The sequence below is a fragment of the Thermobia domestica genome, chromosome 11, assembly GCF_964235325.1.
Source record: "Thermobia domestica chromosome 11, izTheDome1.hap1.1, whole genome shotgun sequence".
Lineage (NCBI taxonomy): Eukaryota > Metazoa > Arthropoda > Insecta > Zygentoma > Lepismatidae > Thermobia > Thermobia domestica.
In genome coordinates this window covers 2485785-2500569 of record NC_137464.1, presented here as the reverse complement: position 1 = coordinate 2500569, position 14785 = coordinate 2485785, and the positions used below count along the sequence as shown (strand labels likewise).

General features: G+C 34.1%; 1 protein-coding gene across 1 annotated transcript in view; it reads left to right on the top strand.

Annotated features, from left to right (window-relative positions):
* Positions 1–7664, top strand: part of LOC145663820 (unc-112-related protein-like) — a 250900-nt gene extending 243236 nt beyond the window's left edge. Inside the window, exon 10 of the mRNA XM_081729912.1 lies at positions 899–7664. Within this exon, the coding sequence (XP_081586038.1) occupies positions 899–1099 (201 nt within the window). The 3' untranslated portion in view covers positions 1100–7664. The remainder of the gene's footprint in view (positions 1–898) is intronic.
* The last annotated feature ends 7121 nt before the right edge of the window (positions 7665–14785 follow it).

The window sequence follows — 14785 nt, the reverse complement described above, 5'->3', positions numbered from 1 at the left end:
GCAGTAGAGATACATTTCTTGCTTAATCGTTCTAAAGTGAATCTCCATCCAAGAATGCAACTCCTCTCATAAGAAACAGTTTAAAGGGAATAGTAGTCGCTTTCTAGATTTCATGTATAGTCCGAGATTCTGGGTCTGCGTCTACTTTATATATACACGTGGTCGTTATTTCTTTATTACATTTTTAGGGGTACACTGAAAGTGCTGAAATTTGAAAAAGAAGTAAAGCATCATACTTTGCGAGTTATACATTCCAACACAGCATACTTGTATACAGGGGTTGTATATTTCTCAGGCGTTTGTTTCATGGCCAAATAATAATGAAAAACGAAGGATAACCACTTCTTATGTCTAAGATGAATCTTTATAGTTTGTATTGTTTTGCTCAATGAACACCATATATCACTGACATTATAACTAATTGTGTATGTAATGTATTTGCTTATTACATACTGCATGTAAGAAGAAAGAAAACACTGATCATACATGAATTAGAAACTGAAACGAGAAGTAGGCTCAATCTTGCAAACGGCGCGAGATACTGAAAAGAATAATCGAAAAAACCACCACTTTATGGTACCCCTTGTTAATTTTTATCAAGACTTCATTCACTTGCGTCTGTAAAGAGAAATGTACAAATGTTGTGAGGAATGACAAGGAGATTCATGCTCATGTGTGAATGATGCGCTGTGTAGAGATGGCAGGTTCAACTAGTGGCAATTAAAAGTTTTTAAGTACTGTTTCTTTAATCTCAAAACTACACTAAATGGATTCAGGTGCTTTTAGCAAGCATGAATTTAATTTCACCTCCTAAAATAATTGATAAGCTAAACATTTCATACTTTGAGTTCTGATTTTTCCATAAGTGTAATTACCTGAATCTTTAATCTTTTAACAGGCCTGGAATGTCAATTGGGAAGTAAAGCACATGATGGTCCAGTTCGAAGAAGGAAATATTATTTTCAGCTGTCTGTCTGCAGACTGCAAAGTCATCCATGAGTTTATTGGTGGATATATCTTCTTGTCAATGCGATCAAAGGAGGCCAACCAGACGTTGAATAAAGAGCTCTTCCACAAATTGACTGGTGGCTGGGTATAAGTGCTTCATCGCCAACGCCAGACGCTGCTTATTTGCGCTCAGTTTGTTTGCTACATTACTTTTCGTCCCTCAAAATGAATTCGTTTTTATCTCAAGACTGGAAGGCAGACAGTTTGTTTGTAGTTACATTGTCCGGTCGATTTCACTTTGCATTTTTTCTCCATTTTGTAATTTCTTGACAATACTAATGATGCTATACTCACGGCGTTAGAATCTTTTTATGAAACCTAAGAGTTGTTTAAAAGTCTCATCAACGAATTGATGCACAAACAGGTGCTGGACAGTCACTGCAACATTAAAGGAGCCCATATTAGTGGGTTTTCTACAACTAAAGTCATTTTAATATAAATTTATATATAAAGGTATATATGTATATACAATTCCTAATGCAACGATGTTGAGGTAGAAGAGAGTTTTTGGTCTGTAATCCTTGAGATGCAATTTATTCACATGACGACATGTATCGGTTCGTCAGCATGCCATAAAATAAACTCCAATGTTAATGGTTTCCTCTCATGATTCAGTGGAATTATAAATCGAAATGACGTTACTTTGCATGAAATAGCGTCTGTTTGATCTTTCCCAGTTGGGTACCGAAGATGCCTTTCTGAAAGTGGGTAAGCCATTTATTTAATCCCTGAATCGGTTGGATTTCCATTATGGTAGTACTACGATAATACTACAGTACTCCTAGTTGGAGGGTTAACATGAATAAACCACGTGAATTAAGTAACAGATATCGTCTCAATTGTAACACCTACTAGTCACTTCATTTTATTAATAAACTCTTTTATATGTATATCCGTTTACACTGGTGCTTAATATACAATATTTATCTTATAACTGCAGCCTTGATCAACGTATATCCATTTTATCTAAAGGGAACGTGCTTTAAGTAGTCACGTGCACGAGAAATTGAGCTGGGCTTCGACGCCACTAGCTCGAAATTTGGACAGGTAGTCAGTTGCCGTTAATTGCTATCAGTAGTTGGTATTTACATGTCAAGAATGAGGTGCTGCAACATTCATCTAACTCTACATTTAGGTTAAGTGTCAAGAACGAGGTACTGGTTTCTCATGTCTTGAATTAAACAAACGTTGAAACGAAGGAGTTAAAAATTTTACTTCCAATGGGCGAAATATATATATGTCTAGATGCGCACATTCAATTTTTAAAGCCTATGAGACACTGTTAGTACTCTAATATATTCTCTATGCTACCTCAAAAAAATTTTGCCTGTAATGACGGAATATAGATGATACATGTGAACAAACAAATAAAGAGAAAACTGTTTTTGTAGAAGTGCGTTTGTTCTTCAGCTGAGGAAGAGGGTGTCTTTGGATATTCATATACCATAACTCGGTATTTATTGCACAATGCAGTGCGGCCATATACAGTTTACGACTGTGACTTTGCCACATAATTTGTTAACTCGTAACAATGCCAACGTTGTTGATTATAGCTATGCCTGAACAAAATAGAAAGCGATGGATTCAATACATTTATAAAATCTGTTGATAATGATAAATATTAGAGAAAGCAAGAAAATGTCCATATTTTTATTTATTTTAAAGAGGAACAGTAATTTAATTACGTTAGGTTTCATGCTTTATAATTTGCGATAGACTATATTAAAAATTAACGGTCTTATTATTATGAAACATTTACAATCTGTAAGTTCAGATCGGTCAACTTCATAAGGATGTAATTACCATAAGAAGAGAATGAACAAAGTATGTTGTCAGTGTAAAATGTCTGCGAATTAGCATCAGACTTCATTCCGTGATCTTAATCTAAAGTAACTTGTTTGCTATCTTTCTTCATATGTGCCATTACAAGACTTAACAGATCCTGTTATCCCATATATTGATGTCTTAAATTATACAGTGTCCTTCAGAAAAATGTATACACTCGTTGTCATTCTGTATCAGGATGGCATTGACAAATTGTTCTGAAATTTAAGTATGTTGTAGTATGGTTTTTCGCCCAACAGATGTCGGAATAATCAGTTATTTTCAATTAAAATTATGGTGTAGTACTTTTTTCGCTCAACAGATGTCGGTACTGTCAGCACGATTAGTGAGATAAGAAAATGGCAGGAGCACGCTTGACGTTCGAGCAGCTTAAGTACGTTTTGAAGTATTTTATCAGATGTGGGAGTGCCATCGAACTGCAGCGTCAGTGGAGAGAGGAATTTGGTACTGAACTACCAACAATCAAATGCATTGTTGACAAGTTTGAGGCGCATGGAATGACAAGCAATCCGGTCACTGCAGCTAGAGCGGTTAATGTATCAATGGAGACTGGTGCACATGTCTCTGTAATTTTCTGGTGAAGGTTCTCGAGCGTCCCAACTGAAAACAATTGACAATGCAGACATCTGTTGAGCGAAAAACCATACTACAACATACGTAAATTTCAAAACAATTGTCAATAACAGTATCGTGATACAGGATAACAGAGTGTATACATTTTTTTCTGCCGGACTCTGCTTAAGAATTATACCAAAAGCCAGTTCGTTCACTGAATTCAGAGGCATTAACTTCTGTGATGACTGTAACCGATCGTGACATAACGAAAGAGAAAGATGACCATTCTGTGGTGTCATCACTGTTTGAAAGTTGCTTGGCCTTTTCCTACTCCATGTTCACTTTGTCAAATCATTCAACTGCGTCGAAAAATGATTCCATTCAGTATCTGCTTTGTCATTCCTAATGAAATACTTCTTTCCGTATCTGGTATGAAAGTTCAAGTGTGACAACAAATAAAGATAATTAATGTAATACGTTTGTTTATTAATAATAAACTTTTCAGTGGAAGTACATTCCCACGTACAATAAAACAATAGTGAATTATATTTTGAGTACACAACGAATGTGCAGAGCTATTTTATCTTGGGTAAAGCATCTTAGTTAGTAAGAGAGAACTGAAATCAATGTGTTGCTCATGAAGAGTACTCAAATCAGGCAGAAAGGTATTGTGGTATTGTTTTGTTTAAATTGTAAACTTCCCAGCCTATTGACAGGATTAACTGATGTGTATGTAGGTGCGATACGTGTGTTCAGTAGAATTTTATTCATGTACAGGGCTAGCAAAAATGATTCATTCATTTCGAAAAGGCTATATTTTTAGAACTATTACACGTACATACATGAAAGTTATATATGAGAAGAACCACAAACTCAGAGTTCATACGTGTTCAATATGTGCCCTTTTGGTGACACGACACACGTCCAGACGATACTTGAGCTCATTCCATGCATTTTGTAGCATAGTTCTGTCAATTGTCTGCACTGCAGCATTGGTACGTTCTTTGAGCTCGACTAAGGATTGCGGTAGTGGGGCTACGTAAACAAGGTCCTTAACGTACCTCTCAGAAAGAAATCGCAGGGAGTTAAATCAGGAGATCTGGGAGGCAGGTACTTTTTCCTTTGCACAAGCAACCAGTGTCCTTGAATTGCCGATACCACCGCAAACTGCTTTATTTGCATGGCAGTTCTTTTCCATACTCTCTTTTGGGAGCGCGTTGCACAGCTGTACCAGACGAACATCTAACGTATTTAAGCGCACAAAAACTTTTTTTCTTGCTTTCCCTGTGTTTTCGACAGGTACCAACCTCGTATTGCCACACTGCACACCAGATCTGAAAGATAATAAGCTTGTGCTACTGCACAGTATGAACTTGGTGAGTTTATGGTTCTCTTCAAAGTACGTGTAATACTTTTGAAAATATAGCCTTTTCAAAACGAATGAACCATTTATGTTAACCCTGTATATTGACAATGCAGTAATGTGTTGCTCAGTAGAAAATAGCTCTGCACACTCGTTATGTACGCGTAATATAATTCACTACGTTTTCATTCTATGTGAGAAGCTATTTGCAATTAAAAATTTATTATTAATACAAGAAATAAAGGTTACACAGCACAATAGTCTTAGCTCCCGGACTTTAAAAGTCTTTAATCAGTTCTGAATCTATAATTAACAAAATTTATGATAATGGAAGAAACTGTTCTGGATAAGAACGTGATAGACAGTTTTTCAATTCGGTGTTTTACAAACCTAATTTGCTACTTCTTGTTCTATTTTATAGAAATGTTATATATTACCGGGAACAAACAGGATAAACAGACTCAAGTACGAACCATTAATTCATAAGTCTAAATCTTACTCGTAAAGTTAAATGTATTCTTTGTGAATGATTTTTAACTTTTTTTCCCCTCTTCACTAGAATAATATACGTGTGCATGTTATAAAATCAGATTCTTTTCATATATCAGGCACGATGTAATATACATAATCAACGATGTATTTAAAGTATCTGTCACGAAACATAAATCAAGTGCTGCCTTCCAAAGTACGTATCTTTGAAGAGTTAGAATAAAGCACAATTTTTTAAGAGAAATGCATTCTGCTTCTCTAAACGGCTTGTGTCATTTTTATATTATTAATAATTATTATAACTTCTAATAAGGTTTTACGAAGAGTATACATATAAATATATTATATTTTTTGATACAGTGTTTAGAACAACACTAGTTGTTCATTGTAAAAAATTTGTATAGTCTTCCTGAAGGAATATGTGTTTGTGACTAGCATAGGGAGTAGTAGCTGTCATGCAAATGCCAATTGTTGAACATTAGCGTTGTAAAGAAAGAAAAAAAAACTTCGAGTGAAATGATCATGTATTATAACTGTAATTAAAAGAAGAAATATGTACCTTATACTGTAAGAAAAGTTCCTAAATTTTAAATTCAAGTAATGAACTGGAGGCCTTAAAATGTTTTACTGGAGGAGTTAAAACTTTTTGCAGCCAATCATAATCGTTATATGCGCATGGATCTAAAGGTATATTAACCAGGATATGTGTTCTGTTTCATTCACGACACTGGACTGAATGTCATTAGTTATCTATATGGGATTTAAAAATGAGTTTTATCTGTATTTTAGTTGATCATTCGATGGTGACCCAGAAGTATCTCTTTGGCGAAAAGTAACACAACTAGGAGAATAGTAATACTATATGTATATCTCTTCTTGATCAAAGTAGGCAAATGGCCAGCTTGTGTGTGGTCTGCGAATTCTTATTTTAGACCAGTGGTCGCCAAACTTACGATGCTTCTGAGCTACCATGCAGTTTTTAAATCCTACTGTGAGCTGCCAGTGAAAAGAATTACCAATTTAAAAAAAAAAATCTTACATTTGTTTATTGCTTATAAAATTACATTACACGGGGAACGTGAGGACGGAAAATATCCCCTCGAGCTACTAGTAGCTCGCGATCTACGGTTTGGCCATCAATGCTCTAGGTTATGCATTCTCAACAGTTAAAGGATAATTTCAAAAATTTGCTACAGAACTTCATATTTATAAAATGCGATGATCGAAAAATATAGAAATTTTTACAAGAAATTATTTAATACATTCTTGGGCAGTTCATCATCATCACTTTCATAACTGAGTGATTTTAAGTCATAGCATTTTGTTAGTATTAAAAGAAAAAATGGTTGTAAAATTCGAATGATGTTTTTGGTTTTTCAGTTTTTTTGAAGGGTCTCGAAATAAACTGGCAATTTATTGTGCAAATCTTGGTAATTGAAAATTTATTGACTTTGTTTTTGCTATTCCTTCGTTCCCGATTTACTTTTTTTAAAATGGCAGGTCTTGTATCATAAAAAATAACATCGTGTGATTTCTCTTTATAAAACATTGAAGTCATGACTTCTTTTCGTCATTAAATGTTTTATGTTGTTCTCATTTCGTGCAGATATAAATGAAATGCTTTGTGAACGAGCTGAATAGTTGAAAATGCTAATTTTTGCTGCGATTATAAGTATCGAGTCTATGATTGTTTTATTTTTAACAGAAAACAGGTACAAGATAGCATTTTCTGTCTTAATACATGCGTGGACACGCCTATCGAAATATTTAATAAAAAGGTGTAACTTTTATTGTTTGAGTTTATTTATACGTAATCAAAGAGACCTGTTCCGATATCTATAATGGATATGTAAATGTGTTGTACGTAAAATTTTTGCAAACATTTCGTTACTGTGTAAGAAAATAATCTCATTTACTCGGAATCATCGGGAAAACAAATGTAATTAACTGGAAAAAGATTGCACAAGCTTATAGCATTTATAAAATAATCATTTTTTCCTTAAGTTTCCTGAGAAAGTAATCTGTATATCGCCAGGTTGAGTGTTGACACTTGTAGTAACAAGTGTCTTTAAGTTGTACAGTTTAAAACACATCACATGAATGCTTTTCAAGTGCAGTAAGATTAGTGCTTTTCCAGTTTGACATTAAATGTAGACATTACACAGTCGGAACAGTCTTAATCAGAACAAGGTGAGCTATTTACTGGAAGTGTCGCAAATCGTGCCATATGTATTTTGTAGATTTAGTATGCTAAGTTATATTTTGTAGCATTTCAATTCACCTGGGCTAGAAAACACACTGCAAGAATAATATGAAGGTTTAGATCAATGGTCGCCAAACTTGTGAAGCTTCAGAGCTACCGTAACCTTTTTAAATCCTACTAACAAAAAGAACTACAAACTTTTCTTTTTTTTAAAAAAAATCTTACATTTGTCTATTGCCTATAAACTTACATTTGTAGTAAATGTGAAATCAATTTTAATTAAACTGAATATAACAAAAAGAAACTGAAATTTATTTGTACATTAAAGAAAAAGAAATTGAAGTGTAGTTAGTACTAAATAACAAATATCATAACAGATTTTTTCAGGCTTATTAACTTTAATGAGAAGGATAGAACTTTTTTTGTCAGCAACAAGTTTTTTTTTTTTCTGGAAGTCCTACATTTAGCGACTTTTACCCCAAATTAGCAACACTGATCAAGGTTAGCCACCGGAGCGGTAACGCGATCTACCGAAAATGTCCCCGCGAGCTACTAGTAGCTCGCGATCGACGCTTTGGCGATCACTGGTTTAGATGATGTGTTTACTAATTGTTATTCTGGAATAAATTGAAGATAGTGATGTCCATAATTTTATCGATTTTATTCAATGCTGCGACTGTAAGTTACACATCTAAATGTGTGTTAGGTTGTAAGTTTCTGTAATGTTATGTTCGTGAAAAATAACCTTTTCTGTTTAAAAATGTTTTTCATGAAAGATTTGATACCTTTTTCATTTAATACGAGAATTCAGGTCATATCGTACTCTTAAACTTGCTTCAGATCAACAGTAAAACAAGATGAAGCTCTCGTGTAGTGCAATTCTAGTTTTAAATTGATATCTTGGAAAGTAATTAAATGTTTGCATAAATTTTCCGTACAACTACGAACTAAATAATTGTGAATGAATGTATAAAATGTAAATAAGGTTAATTAATGCAGGGAGAGTATTGATGTTATTTATATTGTTAGGTGATAGGATGTATCGTTAATGTTTTAAGTAACTTTTAACATTTTTTGCATTGTTGTCAAACTTTTATCTTCCTCCATCTTTTTTCGAGAAGAAAAAGATAAAAAGTCATAATTCTTAAATATATATAATTTTTAAGGATACATCAAATACTTGAAATATGGTTAGAAATATTTCCTGATATGAATTTTATTTTTAATTATAACAACGTATTGTCTCGTAGTCTATTTGTCATGTTACCGACAAACTGTATTATAGAAGTGAACAAAGCTGATATAAAGTTATATCTTTTAGTGTTTTATTCTAAATATTAAGTTCCCTGCGTCGTACATAAAATTGTACACCTGAAGCGTATGTTCCATACAGGGGTGGACTGGCTATGTAAAAAGGGCGCGGTCACATACTCTGGGAGGGCGCCGTCCATCCGAGGCTTTCGCTTGTATGGAATACGCCCTCCTAATAAAAGGAAGTGCCGGGGGGTTTCCCCGGAAACTTAGTACACAAAAAACAACAAAAGATTAAGTAGCTATTGCATTTAATCACGATAGAATTATACAAATTCAATATTTTCATAAACAAACAAAGAGACTTGGAGTACTAAATATATTAGGCCTATATAAATCTGCACACTAACTGAGACTACAAAAATCACACCAGTTGCTTAAATTCTTCGGCTACATTTGTTAACAGCTAATTATAACTGAAGATTTCAGTTAAGTTTGGGGCTTATGCTATTTTTCATACTTCTGTCCTTTTAAAGCTATGTTCATCATAACATTAACTTATTTTTCATCTATTTTTAAAACCGTTGGTAAAAAGTATACATGAAACATTTACTACAAATTAACAAAAGTAAATTTAGAATTATATACCTATTTAGCGAAAAAAGAAATTCAAAAACAAAACTGGAAAATGAAAGTAAAGTCACTGCTTTATGCTTGAAGGAGCCTTCGCATCTCCTTGCTTTTCTCACACATTTTGTCAATAATAAGATTGTTGTATATTTTGGTCAGAATGTCTCTTTCTGAGTTCAAGAACAATGATTCCAGATGTTCATCTCTAAGTCTTAAACGGAGTCTTGTTTTTATGTATCTGAGCTTTGAAAATGCTCGCCCACAGGACATTTGGTTGCCGGTAATGTAAGGAGATACTTACAAACTTTGAACAATTCTGTGCCGAGTCGTGAGTACATATTGTACTGGAGAATCACATCGAAGGCGCACTTAAAGCAAGAATTGCACTTCACTCCATCACATTTTATAGACCTTAAATCTACAATATCGTCAGTCAGCCCTAAATACTCCTCCTCCTTTTCCACGAAATCTTCCAAAAACTTGTCCTCTTCAATCAAATCTTCAATCGTACGAACCTCAACAGCGTCTCGATTCTTTTCTTGGTTCTCATAAGGGGATTTTGTAAACTCTTCCCACATTGATGAAAACGAAAGAAGTTCTTCTTTAAGTTTTCCCTCTTCACAATCAGGAATTAATTCAGTGATTTTTTTCAGTGACAACGAAGCCAGACTTAAACTCTTGAACTTCTTAGGATCAAAACACTCGAAATCTAAGTATAAGCTTTGATTTTCAGCAAATCGTTCCTGCATGCTGTTAGAAATTTGGTCTAGAACAAGTTGAAAACTGTTACCTCAAATCTGTATTTAGTGTCTTCAATTACTTCATCAGAAGCTGATTCCTTTCCATTTTCTTTCTTTTTCTACATCTTACCTCAGACAATTCTGTTTCTATAATAACTTGTTCTAGACTAGGAATCTGTAATGAGTCCTTCAATATTATTTGACATTTCTGTTGCAAAGTGTTCTGCTGCTTTGTAGACAAGCTCTAAACTTCGATAAACAAAACATTTGTATCCTTCCGCTTGTCACAAATACGATTGGCTAGTGATGTATCGCTCCCACTCCCCACGGGGAGGAGCAAATTATACACGTGCGTTTTTACACTACTGTCTGGTGTTGTCCAGATACTTCCAGCAGCAGAAAAGAAAGAAAAAAAACTGGAAAGATTAAAAAAAAATATTTGAATTTCGCTAGTAAACAATTGTTGCTTAGTGAGTAAAAGTTTATCTTGTTGATGTTTCACCACAACACTCACGGAACCGGGATTCATGTCAGCCGTCTTTCAGGCTTGAAACCAGAACACGTGTCCACAGTTGAATTGGCGCCATAATTACTGCGCATGCTTAGTGTTTATTTCTATTGTTTCATTAGCCACACTCGATTGCAGCATTATTAGATAATCCGTATTATATTTTTATCATTTATAATAATGTAGCAGTTTTGTATGGAGCTTCATAGTAAAGTAATAATCAAATCATATGAACTATTTTGCAGAGGAGTAAAAGCGTCGGTAGGACAACAGCAAATCAGGGAGATTTAGTGTCACGTGGCTTTGTTTATCGCAGTTTAGAGCTTACGCCGAACAGGATTTAGCTTCTTTCAACTTATTTTGAGTTGAGGATATCAGGCGCCATGCTTGGACATAGTCAAAGTTTTTTGTTTTCAAGTAGTCTGATAAAGGTGTGGTATGCTGAAAAATCAATAAAAACATCATAGCCACAATGATAGTCTCAAAGGAGCACAAATTTTGAATGAGAGACATTGCATCATGTCTGACTTTGGAATTGAATTCTAGTTCCCAAGTTCCATGAAACACCACTTAAAACCAACAATTACAATACATTTCTCTACTGGAATTATTTCATTTCCTAATTTCACTTCTTCTTCTCCACAAACCCATTATTTCTCCGGTCAAGGGTCAATTTTCTAAAGTTGATGAGCTCGTTCAGCACTTCACCCCTCTTAATCATTAACTAACATGAACCTTTGCACTCCAAATTTGATAAGGTTGTATAGCCACTTATCAGTGAAAATAACAATACTACATTATACTTAACAATGTACTTACCAAGTCGTATCAAAGTCTATTAATATATTAGAAAGTTGGACGTCGCCACGTTTTTCTCTGTTATATCCTTTGCAATTTGTTATTAGGTTCATTAATCCGTGCTCTTCACAAACATTTAAAGGAATTTGCACGTTATCAACGTATTGCTTCACAAATGTTAAAACTGTTAGTTCATTGCCCTTGTACATTCGCCATGTTGATAACATAAATGCTCGTTTCTTTCCCACAATGCAACTGTTCGGTTACCTTGCGCCAAGTAGTTCCCTTCGCTCGCCGCATACTCCCATGCTTATAACCGCTTATATATAACAAATAAACAGATTTTTCGAGACTCTTATATATTATCAAGCATACAAACGATCAAATTATCCATATCTTTCCTGTAATGTTTACAAATTTTGCTGGAAACGGACGCCCAACTTTGGAACTTAACCCAAAAGTTTCTTCATAAGTCACAACATATTATTTTCAAATCATTCTTTGATTCGTGACCGCCCTTCAAGCCATTTGATGTTCATGTTAATCACAAACAGTATACAGTTTTTGCAGCATTCTCACTTGCCCAGAGTCATAGTACAGATTTTGCAAGTATTATATTCTATATACATTATGTATTTGGGCATCATATAATTTGGTATACGTATACTTTTTCAATGTGCATATATACGCACAATAATCTATCTACTATATTATAAATGCCACTGTATGTTTGTATGTATGTATGATTATTAGAGATGCAAAAAAGCCGGCTTTTTTGAATCGATGGTTTTTTTCACATAAAAAGCCGGCTTTTTTGGAAAAAAACCGAGAATTTTGGAAATTTTGGCTTTTTTCATTTTCATGATTTTTCTATCCAAATAGCTTTCTTATAGTATATTCTATAGTTAGATAAGATTTCCACGACCTGAATGCCATATTTAGCTCTGTAATTCACCATCAAGATGGATGGAGCACATATTTTACGAATTAAAGCTAACATGAAGAATGTAGTATTTGAGGGCAATTTTACAGGCTATTTAACTTTATTTTAACTTTTGAGTTATCGACATTTTTTTCCTTCTCTAGATCATTTTAGTTTGTCATCCGTGTTTCATTTCTAAGAGCTTAGTACTCCAGCTTCTAGCACGAAAGTTAAACTTACGTTTTCCTATATATCCGTCAAAGCATACGTTTTTCAATATGTCCGTCAAACCGTATTTCCACATTTCTGTTATACTGTAGTTGTGCAATGATTTAGCAATAATTTTCCAGATACAACCTTGAATACCAATTTATACAAATAATCAATAGCGGATTTAGAAAAGTACTTTGGGAAGGGGTTTCTCTGATTGTTTCGTTTTCTAAAAAGTCCTAATTTTATTTGGAAGGTGCTTGAAGTTTATGAGTACAGGCATAACTAATATTTCGTTTCGTTTATATGTTTAGCAATAATCTTCCGGATACAACCTTGAAGATCATTTTATACTGAGAATCAGTGGCGAATTTAAAAAAGTGTTTTGGGAGGGGTTTTCTTACTACTAATGTTTAGTTTTTCTAAATATTCGTAATTTTTATTTGACGGGAGCTTAAAGTTTATGAGTAAAAGGCATAACTAATAGATATTTAATTCGTTTTAGACATTCCACAACTTTGGAGAACAGGCTTCAGTCCGAAAGACCGATCCTTTAACCTTCGCAAAACCGTCACTGCTGGTAATTAGTAATAATAACGATTTAAAAACAATAAGAAAGGAAGTCGGCCAACTCCTACACTCCTAGTCGGCCAGTACACGCACTATTTCTAGATTCTCAGATGGAATGAAGGAAGGCTTTGTCAGAATGGTCGAATGTTGGGTTGAATCCCGGACTTCCCGATAGAAGCGCAAAAGCCAACCACTCAGTCACGTTTGTTGTGCAGTTGTATTTAGCTTAACTTAAATATATTCCCTAGTCTTTTTTTTTTTTTTTTTTTTTTTTTTGTTCCGTAATGATATGTTGAATCCCTCTTGTTAAAAATTCAGAAAACTTGAAGACTGGGTAAACCGTGATGGTGGTCAAGGGCGCCCATGTTGTGGTTTCCAAGGAGGGGAAGTATAAGCGACGTTTCAAAAATAGTTTCAAATTTTGCTGTAACTAATGTAAAAATCCTATTGGATTTTCAATATTCTGAAGTACATTTTCCTCTAGGGGGGGGCAAGCGCCCCCTTAACCCCCCTGATGGGCGCCCTTGATGGTGGTTATAAAAAACTTGACTGTAGAATTTCAAGAATATACAGAACCATGTGCAGCCTTTAATTGTATCATACAAATCTAAGTATTTCTCTTATGTTTTATTTTAATTTTATTTTGTTTCAAAAAGAGGGTATGGAATATTTTGAAGTAAAAATACTACATACAATTTTGCTAGTTATTTGTGTATTTTTTGAAAGAAGTTTTTACTCTTAGGGTTGGCTCGTTTACACCAGCTGTTTTTTTTTAAATAACTGGTTTAAACTAAAAAAATTAAAAGAACAAAAATGCGAATCGTGTGAACTTCATAGTGACGTTTCACATGTCAAACCATCTGCATTAGTCTTATTTCCTTTTCACCTTTTAATCAAGGTGTCCCATGTTCAATTCTCGGTCGAACCACAACCCTTCTTTCATGTGTAAAGCAAGTACTCTTTCGGATGTCACTTTAAGCGAAAGTCTTCTCCTTGATAACCTTGGTATTACGTAAGGATGTTAAGCCTAAACATACAAAACGAAACCAAATTATATATTTCTGCATGCCTGTTGTTTTATAAAGAAGCGAAGGTTGCTTAAATATATTGATTAAAATTGGTAAAATTTATCGATTGCCTACTTAGCTTCCAACATTAGCTTGGATTGGACATTCAATGATACCTACATACTAAATTTGTAATTTAATACCTCAGTTTTAGAAAAATAAACATACTGCTGAACAAGACTGCACTTATTTAATATAAAAACACATTTACACGTGACGTTTCCATCTTCTATCCAAGATCCTCATCAGACGTACACTCACGTCTGATGAGGATCTTGGATAGAAGATCGAAACGTCAGGTGTAAATGTGTTTTTATATTAAATAAGTGCAGTCTTGTTCAGCAGTGTGTTTATTTTTCTGATTTTATTCGCAAGACGTTGGCTATGATTGTGTGTCACTCAGTTTTAGCGTACTGATTATAATACGTTGACCTTTAAATTTTACATGCAAATTAAATTTTACAGGATTTTCCCGTTATTGTTTTACATTTAAAAGAATGACGGGATTTTCCCTATGGCTAGGGCGGGAGTTTCTCAATTTAAGAAATTTACTGACCGGACTTCTTTAAGCTTATGGGACCTCTTCCAGCATAACCCCGTTGTTGAATAATAACACCAAGGCGAAA